Here is a 16,609-nt window from a genome sequence, read left to right as displayed (position 1 = left end):
AAACCACCAAAAGCAGAGAACAGATCTGAATGGAATGGAAGCAATTTATCGATATCGCGGGCATTTTTGATGGAATGTTTCTTACTCCTACGGTTTACTAAGTTTTTTATTGATTTTTGAAGCTATCTGAATTATTGATGCAAAATGTGTCAAAAGTGTTGATTATTGTTATTTTTTATTTGTGATGTATGTTACATTGATGAAGAAGGATGACCTAGTGCACATTGTCGATCGTACAAAAGGCAATATAAGTATAATAAAGATAACATAACTAAAATATATTCCCTCTGCATGTTCTGAATAAGACTAAACAGTTATTATTTAAAGCAATATGTTTTATCAAGGGAAAGAGGAAATATTATTGCATGGATGTAAATAGATCGTTAGTGTTTCGACTTCGACTTTATTGCCTAGAATACAGGAATGATAAAGAATACACGGTGACGAGGAACGTGTATTTAATTTCTAGTCAAACAAGGACTCAATGAGGAATATGTAACTGAAGTATTCGTTAACAAGCTTTTCTTTTTAAAAAGATTAGGAAGCTAGCGTAGTTGGTTGTAAATAATGAAAGGAACATCAATTAAGTTTTGCTTTTTCAACATTCTTCTCTTTGGTTACCTGGTTTCTAACCTATTAAATCATTACAATACATATGTATATCGCAAGAAAGTAAAATAAAAATAACTTTACCGAAATTATGCTTTAAAAAACTGAAAAAACATTAAAATAACGGTTATCTTTATATTTGTCCATATAAGCTTGGCAAAATAAAGTTTACTATTTTCGCTGAACTAAAACTAAGTCCGTCTTTAACACATGTTTTCAATTAAGCACAATCAAGTGCATGTTTCGGTTACCGTGTTGTTGTCCAAAGTTATAAAAAGAAGGCAAACACCAAATGCAATCTTTTCGGTAAAAGATCCGGGCTCTGCCTAAAAAGTACGAGAAGGTGCCATAGCATCAGTTGTGTGGTTCGTAAAGTCTAAAAACAAAAACAAATCGCTTTCTATGTTATTAATTTTTCTCGCCAAATGGCACGGATGGAATAAAGCTGATCTGATGAAATAAGTGCAAGATGACATGTATTTTCGCCAATTCGTGTATTTTTCGCAGAATTTCTACTTATGATTCTAAGCTTGCGTGTTTACAGGAAGTCAAAAAACCTAACGTAGATGCATAAGCCCGAGGGCACTACAGCAAACATTGAACGAGGGTAGCAAACATTGAAGGTAAGGAAGAGCACTAACAGTTTGTTCATTTTGTTCTTACATTGGAAAATTTGTGATTAAGAAACCGCATTGCTACACATTTGGCCGATCAAGTTGCGTCTGTTCAAAAGGTGAACAAAATTAAAATATTTTTTCAATACGTTTGAGCAGTAGGACGTGTAACCAAACATATTTTTTTTTATCAAAAAGGACAACCGCCGTTTGATTGAGAGCACAGGATGTCAGGCATAACAGTATGTAAAGATTGCATGACATGTTGTGATAACAGTGTTCAAATTTAAAAGTCCAAAGGTAAAATACAAAACAGGAGCATAGCGAAAACAGACCTCTTAAAAAATATAAAATATAAAAACTGCGCATCAGTTAAATTTAATGTTAACATTCTTTTCTATGTAAATTTAAAGCTTCCTTTTTTATAACATTGTTTTATAATGTTTTGCATTTTTAGTTATGTTCTCTTATCTTTGTTTTAAAATTGCATGGAATAAAATGAAAATTAAAGATCAGATGGGCTGCTGCCAGCTTGCGGAACCAATGGTGCACATGGGTGCTGTCATCGTTGGTTGCTACAGGTGGCTCAAACTCAACAACATCGGCCAACTCATGAACCACATTCACATAAAGTGACTGAGGTCCACGCCATGTCATATACTGTGTGATTCCAACATAATGACGTCCAAGCTCAACTGCAAACAATACAGGTTTGGATAAATAAATGTACTCGTAGTTTCTATTACCTTATATACCATTTTCACTAGGTCGATAGCACCATATATTTATGCCCTGTTGTCATTTGCACAGCATCCACCATATTCGATAGTCATCGATTCATCATATCACTTCTCCAATATCTACCAATAGACTGTTAAGTCCTTAACAACTATATTGTCTTCAAACTACAAAATCATTTAAATTCAGTCACAATTCATTTGATACATAATTGTTTTAAGCAAAAACACGTTTGCTCCAGCCAGGAATTTTGGAATTCTGGAAAAAAAGCATTCGGGAGGACTACACTATTTCTAAGTGAAGACTTGATTTATACAAATTGAAACGTTTTATGCCTCATTCAGTTAATAATAGGAATAATATATGTATTTAAATTATTAGAAATAATTCATTGTCAAGAGGTTTTAAAACCAATTTTCATCTCAGTCAGTGAAAATGTGTTTGGAACAGGCATTAATGGTGACCATACTGTTTTCTTGATGAGAAAATATAATTAAAAAATATGTGCTTATTTTTGAATTAATTGAAATATTTACATTTGCAAACTTTTTAAACAGATGAATTATTACATGAATCGTCAAAAAATACATTTTATTATAGAGGTTTTTTTTTAAATATTACATCTTTTTAACAAATTTTGTTAACATATCATTGTATACTTGTTTCCTATCATATCGCGGGTTTAATGGTATCGCGGTATTTCTGTTTACAAAAAGTAGCACGCGCAGAAATTGAATTTTGAAAATTGACATTTGACGTCGGGATATTTTTAGACATAGTAAAAAGAGGCACGCTAAACATCACTGAGAGAGAGAGAGAGAGAGAGAGAGAGAGAGAGAGAGAGAGAGAGAGAAATTTCATTGTAAAAATCAAAGTAAATAATTTGGATTTGAACTCATTTACAAGAAAAGACACAGCTGGCCATTGTTTGGCGTTTGGTTACCATCTGTGATATAGAAATGTATTCACAAGATTAAAAAAAATGGCTAAATATTGAATTTTTCTTAATATTGACTCAAACGAACAAATGAGCGCTGCAAGGTTTGGCTTGACTACGTCAGGCGCCGATCCAAAAATTTTCCATTTGAAACTTAAAAAAACCCCAGGTGTTTAACTTTATCTCTTTTCTCTCTCTTTCGTTTGTGTTTGTTTGTCTTTTCTTTTTTTATTCGAAGAGAATTTAAGTACAACTTTAATTGTTCGTTCACAAGTGCCTCGAATTCAAGGTATAGACTATAACCACAAGGCTCTTTATCCTGCGATTTTAACTGCATATCTGAAAAAGGTCAAATGAACTCACGCGTTTTAAATCTTAATGACAATATCATTCGCAGGGGTCAGTCGGGGAAGCTGGTGAGAAATCAATAGAAATTTATTATAAATGTACAACGAAAAACCACCGAATGAATATATGTGTTTGTTATTCGGTCAACTAAATGTTAACTGAAGGGACTGAAAATGTGACTGAACTGCATAGCTATTCCATTAGCCATCTTATATGTCTTGCTTATAAAAGCAAACGTGAAAAAAAAATATAAAGACAAAGACATTTGTTCCTCATTACAAAGTTATACAAAATAAAACGAGGAAATTGTATTTGACGCATGAAGAGGAAGAAAGTATGGTATTCACACAAAGATTAGATTTAATTTTAGCAAATAAAGTTTATAAAAAACCAAATTTTTCATTCAAATTAACAATTTTCATTTTTATATTTTTAGGTACAAAGGTCACAACTTGTATATAAATACAAAAATAATATTAAGACATAAGCTAAAGATGGCTTTTTAAAAACGTTTTGTACAAGTTGTTGAATAAAAATGCTCATTTAAGCCTGTTTGCTGATTCTTCCTTGTTTTTTAATTAGGGTTATCCATTCATCCATCCAAAGCAACAGACTATTTTTCTGAGTCATGATATACAATGATTTTACTTTCTACGTGCGTAAAAATATAAATATAAAATTATATAATACATTCATAAAAACTTCATTTGATAATGTTTAAATCCATTCATTACCTTTCATGGCCACAGAGGAAGGAAGTGAAATACAGCTTTAGCATCCGTGTTTGCCTATCCAAGCTTATTTAAACACAAGGCCGAATTCAAGCTAGGGTGACCTGATTACAATGTTTTGAACGAATCTCTTATTATAAAATATATTCAAAGGATAGAACAGCTTAATATTATTGGGAAATAATTCGAAAAATCACAGGATCATTGATGATCAGCGACTAATTAAAGAAACTGGTCTATTAAATATGGTGATGAACTATGTGTGGCTTGTTGTATTAATGTGTTCTGTGCAGGGTAAGTTAAGTTTTGTATTCTTATCTATAAAAATATTAAAGCCTGTTATATATGGGAGAATTTATTCACGGCTGTCGTTTTACATACATTCAAATTTAACTCCAAGGCGGAAATTAATTTAATACTATATATTTTTTCATACTAAAGAAGTTTTATTGGTGGTTTCGGGGCATAATTAGAATTAACCAAAATTATCATGAAGTTTTTCGTTTTACGTGCACATGATTTGTAATACATGACTGTTTTTTTAATGAATGGTTAATGAAAAGGTATTATAATTAGGTTGCATCCTAGTATGACATACATGTACAATTAATAATGAAAAAGGAATACAAGTGCATAAATGCTCTCAGAGACCTAAATAGCACTTTGGGCAGTGAATGAAATTGTATATTTAACCTTTTGCAATATCCGAAACGTATGAACAAGTCTAGATGAATATCAATTTTTATTCCATTAATAATTTCAAAAACTTATATCGGCATCAAATTAATCGATTGTGTAAAACCATTCGCAATGCAAATTTATTATTATGTATTCTTATTTCCCGAAACAGTGAATAGGCATTTGTACAATAGTTAACCTGTTTCTACATAATAATAGGATGTGAGGTTGGATTTTCTGGACCAAACTGTTCAAAACCCTGCCAGTACCCTGGTTTCGGCCAACAATGTCAAGAAGAGTGCAATTGTACTCAGGATACATGCAACATAATAACCGGATGTGCAGGTTTACATCTAATTTTAATTATCGTTATTCAATTACCTACCTAATCATGAAATGGACAAATCTTGTTAGAATACTCATTTAACAGTATGATTATAAATATTTAACTAAACAAATTTATCATATTAGAGAAATATTTTTGGTAATAAACATGTACATGTGTGTTTTGAATTTTATCTAGGTTTTGTAATATCGTACATTTAAGATAGTTGTTATGTAAAGCATTCATTACATGTGGTTTATATATATATATATATATATATATATATATATATATATATATATATATATATATATATATATATATATATATATAACAAAAAAAAACAATGACTCAAAAAATCTCTTCTCCTATATAGAGTGCCCAATCGGGTACTTTGGCAAGCTTTGTATACAAGCCTGCAGGTATCCTGGCTTCGGTGCCCAATGTCAAAAAACGTGTAACTGCTCTGAGGAAAATTGTAACCACATTACTGGGTGCATGATTATTCAAGGTGAGATTCAAGAAAAAGTAACATACAACATTATTAACAAAACAGTTGAAAAATATCCGGGATTTAAAGCTGATTTTAATCAGTATTTACATTTTAATTTTATGATAATTATGAGATTTAGCATTTAAATCAAAATGTACTAATATTCCATTAATAAGTTTTTTTGTTGCATCTACTTACTAACAATAATATGGAGACGACCTCAAATTCAACTTCAGGATGTGAAGATGGGTACTTTGGACAGGAATGCATTTCACCCTGTCGATATCCTAACTATGGAAGAAAGTGTCAGTACGAGTGTACTTGTGTTCTCAATGAATGTAATCCTATCAAGGGGTGTGGAAACTGGAGAGGTATGTGTTTTAATATACGCTGATTTTTAAAAAAATGATTTATATATAAAATCTTTATTACATGCATAAACACATATGCCGATTCATAATTTAACTGAAATAATGGTTAGTTTAAAACGGTCTTCAGGAATTATTTTTAAAGATACATAATTTTCCAAAAGACCATCCATCATAAAATAAAGAGTGTCATATATCAATTTTTTCACAATAAAGTACAAGTGCAAATGTGCCCGCTCTAAATGTAATCACATCAACGGATGTGATAACATGAAAGGTATATGACTAAGTTAGAAGTAGGAATATTATTCATTTTGAAACTATCACGTACAAGTAGTGTTCCCTTGACTATTTACTATTGAACTTCATTTTAACATGCTGTTCTTTATTAATCATACTTATTTCAAATTTGATCTTTTACACCAGGAAATGATGCTAGTCAATTTTACAGAGATAAAAACCATTTCCCTCTAAAAATCGAATGTTTTAGAAATAAAATCTAAACAGAAACTTTTTTCAGTCTGATACATTGATATTTTCTCTAGCTCAATTATTATGATGATATTCTCAAGTAGTGAATGTTTAATATTTGTCTTTAAAATCATATCGAAGAACATTTGGCAATTACGATGAGAAAACACTATGTTTTCCAAACATATTTGCAAAAACGTGTGTATAGTTACGTACAGGTGGACGTTACAGCTTAATCAACAGAAATATTTACAGGAAAAATGAAAACTTCACTAAGATAGACCAAATATTTTATATATTATATTATTATATTTTCTGAAACCATTTGTGAATTGTTGTAGTCTTACAAAAGCTGATGTTTTGTTTTTCAAATCTCGAATGATCCTTATGGGCTTTCGTAGATACATGATGTTGATCTTGTGAACTTGAAGCTATATTGAAAGATTTAAGTAAGCTATTTATGTTATCTAGCTATTTTGCTTAATCTAATATCATTTCTGTTTTTTTCTCTCTTGTAAGACTTGCAAATATTTTGAAGATTGAAAGATCATTTCAAAAAGGTTCTCAATATAATTATAAAATTTTCTGTAAAGTGATGTAGGCTTCCTTCATTAACTAGTGCTTAAGCCTTATTTGCAGCTAAATTGCAGCTAATTTTAAAACATCTACTATAAATGCTTATACTTTAAAACCAGAAACGCTATTTCATATGCAAAAAAGGATATCCGACATATGTGCCAATTATGGCCTATTGCAGCCGATGTTTATTTTAAAGAGATAGATGTTAAAAGTTGAAATTCTACGTCATATAAGACTAATTATTCGTTTATATAACGCTATCAATATGTTTTAGCTTTCGCTTATCTTAACGCACTTCACTTGAATTATAACGTAAATTGACACGTGTTTATCAATTGTTAGCTCTATCTTATATTAGTTACTTATTTTGAGTATAAATCCAGACGTTAACATCATGATAAGTGTCTCCAAAGATTCTGGCATTAAAGGCACATTTATTTTATAATAGCAATTTAAATACTTGTCATACTAGTTTAGGAGCAATTCACTTATTTTGTTTTGTTGACGAAGCTTTAATCAGTTATTTATTTAAATGAAAAAATAGTGCTTTTGATTGTAAAAAACCCAACTTTTATTATGTTTTTTTGCCCTTGATGTAAACCAAACGAAATACCTAATTAAATACATGTATCTCTTGATACCATCAAGCGTCTAAGTGAAATGATTATGATCAATAGACAAATTATACAATCAATTCAGTTGGGCAGTCATGCTGTTTGACAGATTTTGTTAAATTAAGAAATATAATCGATTTTGGTCATGTATTGTATCATTCAAAGATTTCCACTTGTGGTGATGGAATTTAGGAATTCATGGATATATAAAAATATTTTCAATTTTCGTCCTTGTATGCAAATCATTGTGCTCATAACATCGTTTAATTGAACCTATAGCTGTATTTTTCATATTTTATATTATATCTTTTCTTTGAAAACGACAGGAAACCAGATGAATACTACGAACATGGGATCTAGTGATCAAACCTGGCTTAAAAAGAAACAATTCATCAGCATCATCGCTGGGAGTTCCGTTCTATTAGTTTTTACACTGGTCGCAATAACCATGGTTGCTAGATATTGTATCCGTCACAAGAAACGTAATACGGAACCTGAATTTGATTCGGAATTTAGTTCATTTCAATCCAACGAGTACGTAGCAGATATCACGGATAACATCACTTCCGTTCGGTACTGTCAACACGACGCATTTAGAGAGAACTATCAAGATGAAATATACGCAAATAGCTGCAGATAAGGAAGAAGTTGAAAACGTTTTTAACAATATGTGTTCATAAAAATATGCATTACAAACTCTGGATGTGAATGTTGAGATTATGCATACAAAATAAATATATACAATTTTCCCCTAATACGTATGCCATTAGCACATGTGCCAGTATGTAAACGTATGCCTTTAAGGATTTTTGTGGCATAATATTAGAAAAAATAGTCCTCGACACCCCCTGACGTTTAGTTTTTATGAGAGTACGTCACAACATTTCAAAAGTAGATTCATACCCCAAATTGGAACTTTCTTTTGTCATTACAAATTTATTCTTGACTTTCATATCTGTGAAAAAATGTATAAATTTGGTATTGTGTACAATTTTTTCCAAAAGTGTGAAGAACCCTAGTTTTTGCCGATTCGTATATGATAAGTTGTAAAGTCACCAGCAATAAAGTTCTAACAATAAGTGACAATGTCTTTAAATCCATGTGAGAAGGGTTTAGCAGCATTCAAAACTTCCTTGGTACGTTCTGTGTTTCTGTTGATTGTTACAATAGCTTTGTATAGAAATATATAATATTTTCCATCAAGCCTTAATTGCTTAACTCTTATCAATTAAAACCCATTAAAATTGAGGTTCACTACCTTTGGCATAACTTTCACTTGATATTACAGGAAATGACAGCTACATTAATCATTATCATATGTGTAGTTGACACATGTTGCAAAACTGTGTTGGACACCAGCGTAATCATATAAATGATCACCTCTCTCAGTCCGATGCCATATATATATATATATATATATATATATATATATATATATATATGCTTGATTTTTTTTTCTTGAAATGAAACACAAAAATAGTATTTACAATAAAAATTGATATACAGTTGTACATATGCATCCAAAACACTGTCTGTATCGTTTTGATATAAGCCTATCATTAATTTAAAGGAAGACAATATATTTCAAAACAATGGCGACCCACCTACGATGGATAAAACACTTAAAGGTTTGTAATTCATTTGTTTAAATGGGTATTAATTTTTAATAATTTATACTCTTAGTCCACTTATTTTATATCTATATATCAGGAGATATTTGGCTTCTGAATATAATGCAAATGCAGTTATCAAACAAGCTTTTTGTCAATAAAACGACAATCCAGTTCAAATTCCTATAGTTGATTTATAATTTTGCAAAATGAAAGAGACGTTAAAGAAATCAGGAAGTCCTTTATATGATAAATCAGGTCTTCCAACAATGTGTTTGAATTTTCATGGGTACCAATTGCGCCCCTTTGTTATAAGACCTTTTTTGTATTCATAAGAAGCAGAGTTTATTCAAAAACTTGTACGTGAAAAAAAAATAAATCACTTGCTATGGCCGCAACTCAACATTCAGGTATATCGACGACGTATTGTGAATTAACAATTGTTACTTCCATTCTTACGTCGACTCGATATATCCAAGTAAACTTGAAAAAAGATTCCATAGAATCTGCATAATCTGTTTGACAATTTGATATTTGGGTATTTTACTGGAAAGGGTAATTGTTGATGGTAACCTCACAACAAAACTTTATGATAAACGTGATGACTTTAATGTTTCTGTTGTCAACTTTCCTTACTTATGCAGCAATATACCTTCATCACCTGCATATGGAGTTTTTGTCTCTCTTTTATTCGATATGCAAGGACATGCTTGACGTATGCAAAGATTCTAAGGCAGGGCAAGCTAACGACAAAGAAGTCGATAAAACCAGACTATCAACATACTTGATTGAAGTGATCTTTTTGTAAGTTCTATGGTTGATACAACGACCTTGATAGCAAATACTATCTTCCACTTGCTCGCATACTTAATGACGTTTTTCATACTTATTGTTAGACCACAAATAATCACAGAATTTTCGGACTTTTCCGTTTTCCCCGATTAAGACAAAAAGCACACGACAGGTTTGACCAGTCAACAGATGATGCTTACCTCTACATGGCACCTGATCCTACCTGTAATTTTTTTTAAAGGTCCGTGTTTTCTCTGCTCCTGTTTTATATTTTTCCTTTGGACTTTTAATTTTGAACACTGTTCGTTATCACCATATAATATTCAAAAACAAAGAATGAAAAAAATATTAATGTACAGAATAACTTTAAACATATTCCAAAGAATCATTTGGCATATAGAACACTTACCGGATGAGTATGCCAGTGCCAAGGTGGCATTTTTGCACCCGCTTAAGCTACATATATCGAAAAATTCAAATATGCCATATGATAGACCATTGCTTAAAGAGTTAACATCCACTTTCGTTATCATTGTATCTCACCTGTCAGGTGAGATAAATTCCTATAGGAAAATAATTTTTCCCATAGGAAAAACAATATTCCTATAGGTAATTTTAAATTTCCTATCGGAATACAAGAACTTCCTATAGGAATTTCAATTCCGATAGGATTTGATAAAATCCGATAGGAAAACTTAATATCCTGCAGGAAAACTACATGTCTGATTCAAATTCCTAAGGGAAATACCATTCTCCTATAGGAAATATAATTCCTATAGGACTTTTTAAAAATCCTATAGGATTGTCAATATTTCCTGTAGGAGAATCAATTCTCCTATGGGAATTATCATTTTCCGATGCATATCAATTTTAAAAGGTAACTATCTCACCTGTCAGGTGAAACACCCTGAAAACAAAAGTGGTTATATACTCTCTAAACAATGGTCTACCATTTGGTATACATGAATTTTCCCGAAACTGCATCTTAAGCGGTCGCAAAAATGCCACTTTGACACTGGCATAATTATCCGGCACAGTGTTATAGGTTAATGTTATGGGAACTTGAGGTTGTTGAAAAAACACCCGCTGTTTTTCAGTCGTTTTTTGCCCAATGAACTGAAAGTCAAACTGCATCTTTAGGACATCCTCATAAATATTCTAAGAGATAATTGTGCTACTGCGTAAAATGTAGAAAGTGTAATTGAAACTGGGAAAAGGAACGTCATTTCTAGATACTTATACTTTGGATTGAAATACTTTTCTAACCCTTACTAAACATCATCATGACTGACCAAATTAATTTCTTAAAACAGCAGTTTAAAACGAAAATGGTGACACAGAAATAAACATTTTAAACTGACGGTTGACAACAATATTTCAGAACTTTTCACGTTTTTGCATTTACAATTTTTAATCAATAGTTACATTAGTGATCTTTATGATGATCATGTATGTCTGTAAAACACTTTTAAATATAGCTTATGTATATATTATATATGAAACATATCCGTGTTTTGGTTTTGAAAATTTGTAATATATAATAGCCAAGTTATTCCGGAAAAGGGCAAACTTGTATCGTTTATCCTTATGTCATCTCAATGTGACATTGTTGCAGTTGCCGTTATCCCTCTCTACAATAATGGATGCATAAAATGGAATACATGTGACTATTATTTTTAGTTCTTTTTTATTATTATAATAATTCCGTTATAATAGCATATTTATTTGCTCAATTTTATTGACAAAGATTTTATGTAAATATTTAAAAAATGCTTTATAACATTTTCATTTTTTAGAGATTGAACTATCTTAGCTCTAAAAAAAATCATGGTTTAACAATTAAATGTTTAATGCTTGTTTGAATGCCTTTTCAAAATGATAATATTTAATGGACCTTAATAGTGCTACCAGCAAAGAGCAAATCAACATTCATCAACGAGACCTTGGATAGCGCAAATGGAAAATATACATCTTACTCTAATTATTGTTTTGTTGCGCTCTGTGCACGGTATGTAGACTCTCTCTCTCTCTCTCTCTCTCTCTCTCTCTCTCTCTCTCTCTCTCAACTCATCAACGATTTATGTTGATATCCAGAATACCTTACCAGTAACACATATGAACGTCCACACTTGGATTATATATACACTTATTTTATTGATCTCATTAAAAGGTATAAGCACTGTTCTATGTCAATGTTCATTGCAATATCAGTGACTGCAAAATGTCAAATCTTGTTTTACCTTTTTTTAACTGTATCGTTTTCTATCAAGAAGTTAAAAGTTACCGTATAAGTTGTTTAAAAGTAATGTTTTTGCCAATCTATATTTAAAGTATCATGATAATTGCAGGGTGTCAGAAAGGATATTTTGATTTGAATTGTACAACACCCTGCAGGTTTCCTAGTTTTGGAGAGAGATGTCAGAAATACTGTAATTGTACTAAAGAAATGTGCGACCACGTTAACGGTTGCAAAGGATATCGAAGTAAATAATTTTTGATACAAACCATTCATTCTTCTTTTTTTTTGAAATAATATTTCCTAAATTCTAGAAGAAAAACCAAGAACACATGCGTGATGATTAAGAGTACCCCTCACATATTTATGAAATGCCTGACTACTCAGTAATTAAGATTGTGATCCTATTAAAATCTAGACAAAGCACATGTATACAATACATTATATAAATATTTCTATGACGGCGTACATCTGTCATTTCAATTTTGCAGGAAAAATAGGTAAAATCGTTTATTATAATATTGTATTTTCCCAAGCATATGCTTGGACTATTGGTTACATGGTTTTATAGACCTGGGCTGCGTTCAAGATCGTAGCAGCTAGCCTAGCCGCTAGGTCGTAGATAGCTAGGTCTATTGAACGGACCGCTAGGTTAGCCGACAAGTCTCAGATTGGAAGTTGTAAATATGCAACTAAAGACTAATTACATCGACATAATTTGTTAATTTCAAGCGTAAATATACATGTACATGTCAGATTCATAACAACGGATGAACAAAATATCACTAAATAAATATATTTCATGTTTCTTACAAACTGGTTACTAAGGTGGCCATCTTGAATTTGATGCTTAGCATAAATTATTTAGGCTAGAAATATCTACGTAGTCCTAGGTAGCAGCTACGATCTTGAACGCAGCCCAGGCCCCGGGGCCATAAAAGTTAGACGAGCTCACTTTTGATCTCAGTCTCACTTTTACAAAATGAATAAATAGTGGAAAAGTGAGACAGAGATAAAAAGTGAGATCGTCTAAGTTATATGCCCCCGTTTGACGATTAAGAAAATCATTTGTGATATTTTTCAAGTTTCTAGTTTTTGTTTTGCCGATGATTAAATATTAAGGCATCATAGATAAGATTAATTTTGTACTTCTTTAAGAACGTGTATTACACAGATAGACATAAGTTGATTTGACTTTTTAAATTTCAATTTCAACTGTTTATTTGCTTGGACTTTTGTAGCATTTCAACCTAAATGTTGCAATCTTGCATTGAAATGCAAAATACAAGAATATTTAAATTTTAGTTTGTGGAGATGGTTACTATGGTGAGAATTGCAGTTCTCCGTGTAGATATCCAAACTATGGACAAAAATGTCAGCAGGAATGTTCATGTCTTCTTCAGGAATGTAATCACATCAGAGGATGTAAAAACAAAACAGGTATTAACATTTAAAAATTACATGCTGTTATACCCATTAAATAGAAATGCAAATAAATTTATATTGCTAATAAATATGCTAGTGTGTAATCTGAAGAATAGCTGTGATGCTAAATACTTTAAATAATTTGTAAAACATTAAGCTAGCAGTCATAGCCGATCTTTCTATATTTTACAACCGTGTCACAATCTTACCATATGAAATCAATTTATTTGTATTTTTGGACCTTGCTCGTATTTTGAAAAAAAACACCAAAAGATTAATTCATCTGCAATACAAAAAAATTAGTAGATATATTATGACGTCGTTATTCATTAAATTTATCTTTGCCCCTGGAATTTTTGCTTTAAATGAATCAATTTCTTGAAATTTAATAGAAGTTCATGTATCAGACTGAGTCTTTTTTTTTTTATTTTGAAAGAACTGAAATAAACTTTGAATGCAAAATGAAGAATATATAAAAGGTGGTATGAGACAACTTTGAAACATACTCACCCTCTTAAAACTTTAGTATTACAATATGACAAATCATTAAAAAAACAACAAAGAATATCAAAATGCTTTTTAAAAGTAGTCCTGGCAAACGAAGACTAAGCACATATACATGCATGCTGTGCAGTTTGACAAATAAATAGTGAAAAAAAGATATCTGAATTAAAAAAAGGTGCATTACTGATATTATTCAAACTTTTTTTAAAATAATTATTTAGATATTAAATAGCACAAACATGTTTTAAATCAACAGAAATGCAAGAATGGACAACATTCTTAGATGTCGTCTCCGATAATGAAACAACTTTTATGGAGCATTATCAAGAAGCTGTTATCATAGGGAGTTGCGGTATATTTGTCATCATAGCGATAGGTTTTTGTATCATTTTATATAACCACAGAACAAAAAGAAATCTTGAAGACAATGGGATACAACAGTCTGCATATGTTGACAATCTTTCAATGAATGTCAATACAAGAAGTACAAATTATAAAAGTCTTCAACTGGATGGAAACTTTGATTCAGATATATACGAAAACACCTGCATAGATTCTTATGCATAAGGTTTTAATGGCCCAGTTAGTACATGGGGGTTTGTCACACTCCAATTTAGATTTGTTTAGGTTAATCATATTAAATGTCAGTTGCTGTAATTGCGAGGTTTTTTTTTAGTAAATAAGATACTTTTCATATGATTATCTTATGTGTTGTAATTGTCTTTGCGTATACATTATCTATTGTCTTCAACGAAAGAAGATCTTCATTTAATGGAAATAATGCATTTGCCTGTTTTTGTATGTATGTAAATTTTTAACCGAAAAAAGGATATAAACAAATGTTAAAATATCATTTTAGTAAAGAATTTTTTCTTCAATTTTTAACATATTTATTTTGGATTCTCATTGAATGAAACATGTAACAAAGAATCAAATTTTAATCTTGGTTTAGATAATAAGATTATCTCGACTAATAATTACCTGGTACATAATGTAAAGATGATATTGTCATTAAACCTCTTAATTTTGTGTTTGTAGTATCTAATACATTACTGTATTCAAAACTACTTAAGAAACATGATTAAGATGATATGAATTACAAGCTCCGACTGAATAGTTTTCTTTATTATTTTCTGCATTGATGTAAAAGGGACGGTATATTATATAGATCCTTCTATACCACTATCTCCAATTTAAATATACAAATGATAGGAAACTTGTTAAAAGGTAACGTCTCTGCATCATCATTGCAGGAAGATATATATTTGCTCAGATGCGTTTGTCAAGAAATACAGATCAAAGAGGAAACGTTATGCGGAAGCCGATATCATAATAGTTTTCCTTCACTGATTCAGTAATGTTGATGACAAATGAACACTCTGTACCTCTTCCGAAAGATATGTACGCATGTGATTACATGTACTAAAAATATAGTGATAAACAAAACGGTGTTTTCACAACTTTTTAATATGGGTTTGTTGAGTTACATTGTACATTAATAGATGTATCTAAAAACTATATATCTTTTGGTGTTTTGAGATAAAAATATAGTTTGATATATGAAGTATCTTAAATATGACCAGTATGGCTTAGGTGTATAGTAGTAAAGGGTCGACGTCATTTTCAGAAATACGGAAATATAAGTTAATAATTCATATCTTAAATGATCATATATTATATAGCAAAATAAAACATGTACAACGTACGTGTATAGTTTGTCAAGTTAATGTGCACGTGTGTTTTATAAGTATCAGAATTTTAATAATTCTAATAATTATAACGATCACAATAACTTTGCAGATGTATACTAATTTTTAAAATAAATTTGAAACAAAGAATTAAACTTTGACACTTATCAGCAGGAGTTTAGTTTATGTTTGACCAGCAAGAAAGTGACATGCCACCTCGATGGTTTAAAAAACAAAGTGAATGCTGTTAAACTTTGACAGATGGTCATATCTTCGATGTTGAAAAAAACATTATCTTAAAAACATCCTATTGATAGGAAACTTATGACACATGAAACTCTGCACTTGTTCTTTTTATGTATACGTGTGATGGATATCACGCAATTGTTGATTTATTAAAATTTAAATGGTTGGGAAATTGATATTTGATAATCAAGATATGCTTAGTGTTTATTTTTATTAATGGAACACTTATCGTAATATCCATAATATTTTAGATATGGATTGATAGAATTAAAAAGATATATCTCCGCGTTATCTAATAAATTTATTTGTTTGATTAGAAATATTTTTCTTTAAGGAACCTTTACAAAACTCTTGTTCACAGCTTCAGCCGATGCATCATTTGAAATGTATGTAAATTTTTGAAACTTTCCGAAAATAAAACTGATATTACAGCGAATCTGTTCTTGTACATATCAATATATATTTTTAATAAACTTTATTCAGTCTGAAAGACTGTCAAAATCAAGAAGACGAACTTGTTGGAAAAAAAAATGACAACTTTGTGCAATCTTATTTTATGACATTTATCCTAAAGTTGACACTTATGGACACATATCGACAGAG

At 30.6% G+C, this 16,609-nt stretch overlaps 1 protein-coding gene and 1 long non-coding RNA gene across 2 annotated transcripts; both read left to right on the top strand.

Moving 5' to 3' along the window:
* Nucleotides 1–4,031: 4,031 nt before the first annotated feature.
* On the top strand, nt 4,032–8,384 carry LOC117692818 (scavenger receptor class F member 1-like). Its single transcript, XM_034481959.2, has 5 exons — nt 4,032–4,271; nt 4,875–5,000; nt 5,357–5,491; nt 5,710–5,844; nt 7,832–8,384. Exons 1-5 carry the CDS (start codon nt 4,223–4,225, stop codon nt 8,143–8,145), a joined length of 759 nt encoding a protein of 252 aa, XP_034337850.2. The 5' UTR covers nt 4,032–4,222; the 3' UTR covers nt 8,146–8,384.
* A 3,882-nt stretch (nt 8,385–12,266) lies between these two features.
* On the top strand, nt 12,267–14,458 carry LOC117692878 (uncharacterized). Its single transcript, XR_004604172.2, has 3 exons — nt 12,267–12,390; nt 13,449–13,583; nt 14,329–14,458. It is a non-coding gene; the product is annotated as an uncharacterized lncRNA (long non-coding RNA).
* Nucleotides 14,459–16,609: the final 2,151 nt, after the last annotated feature.

This window comes from Magallana gigas, chromosome 3 (genome assembly GCF_963853765.1).
Source record: "Magallana gigas chromosome 3, xbMagGiga1.1, whole genome shotgun sequence".
NCBI lineage: Eukaryota > Metazoa > Mollusca > Bivalvia > Ostreida > Ostreidae > Magallana > Magallana gigas.
This window is presented reverse-complemented; position numbering and strand designations above follow the sequence as displayed.

Coding starts and splice junctions, on each gene's coding strand:
- LOC117692818 (XM_034481959.2), top strand. CDS start 4,223: ATGGTGATGAACTATGTGTGGCTTGTTGTATTAATGTGTTCTGTGCAG. Junction 4,272..4,874: donor ATTAATGTGTTCTGTGCAGG/GTAAGTTAAGTT, acceptor ACATAATAATAG/GATGTGAGGTTGGATTTTCT. Junction 5,001..5,356: donor CATAATAACCGGATGTGCAG/GTTTACATCTAA, acceptor TCTCCTATATAG/AGTGCCCAATCGGGTACTTT.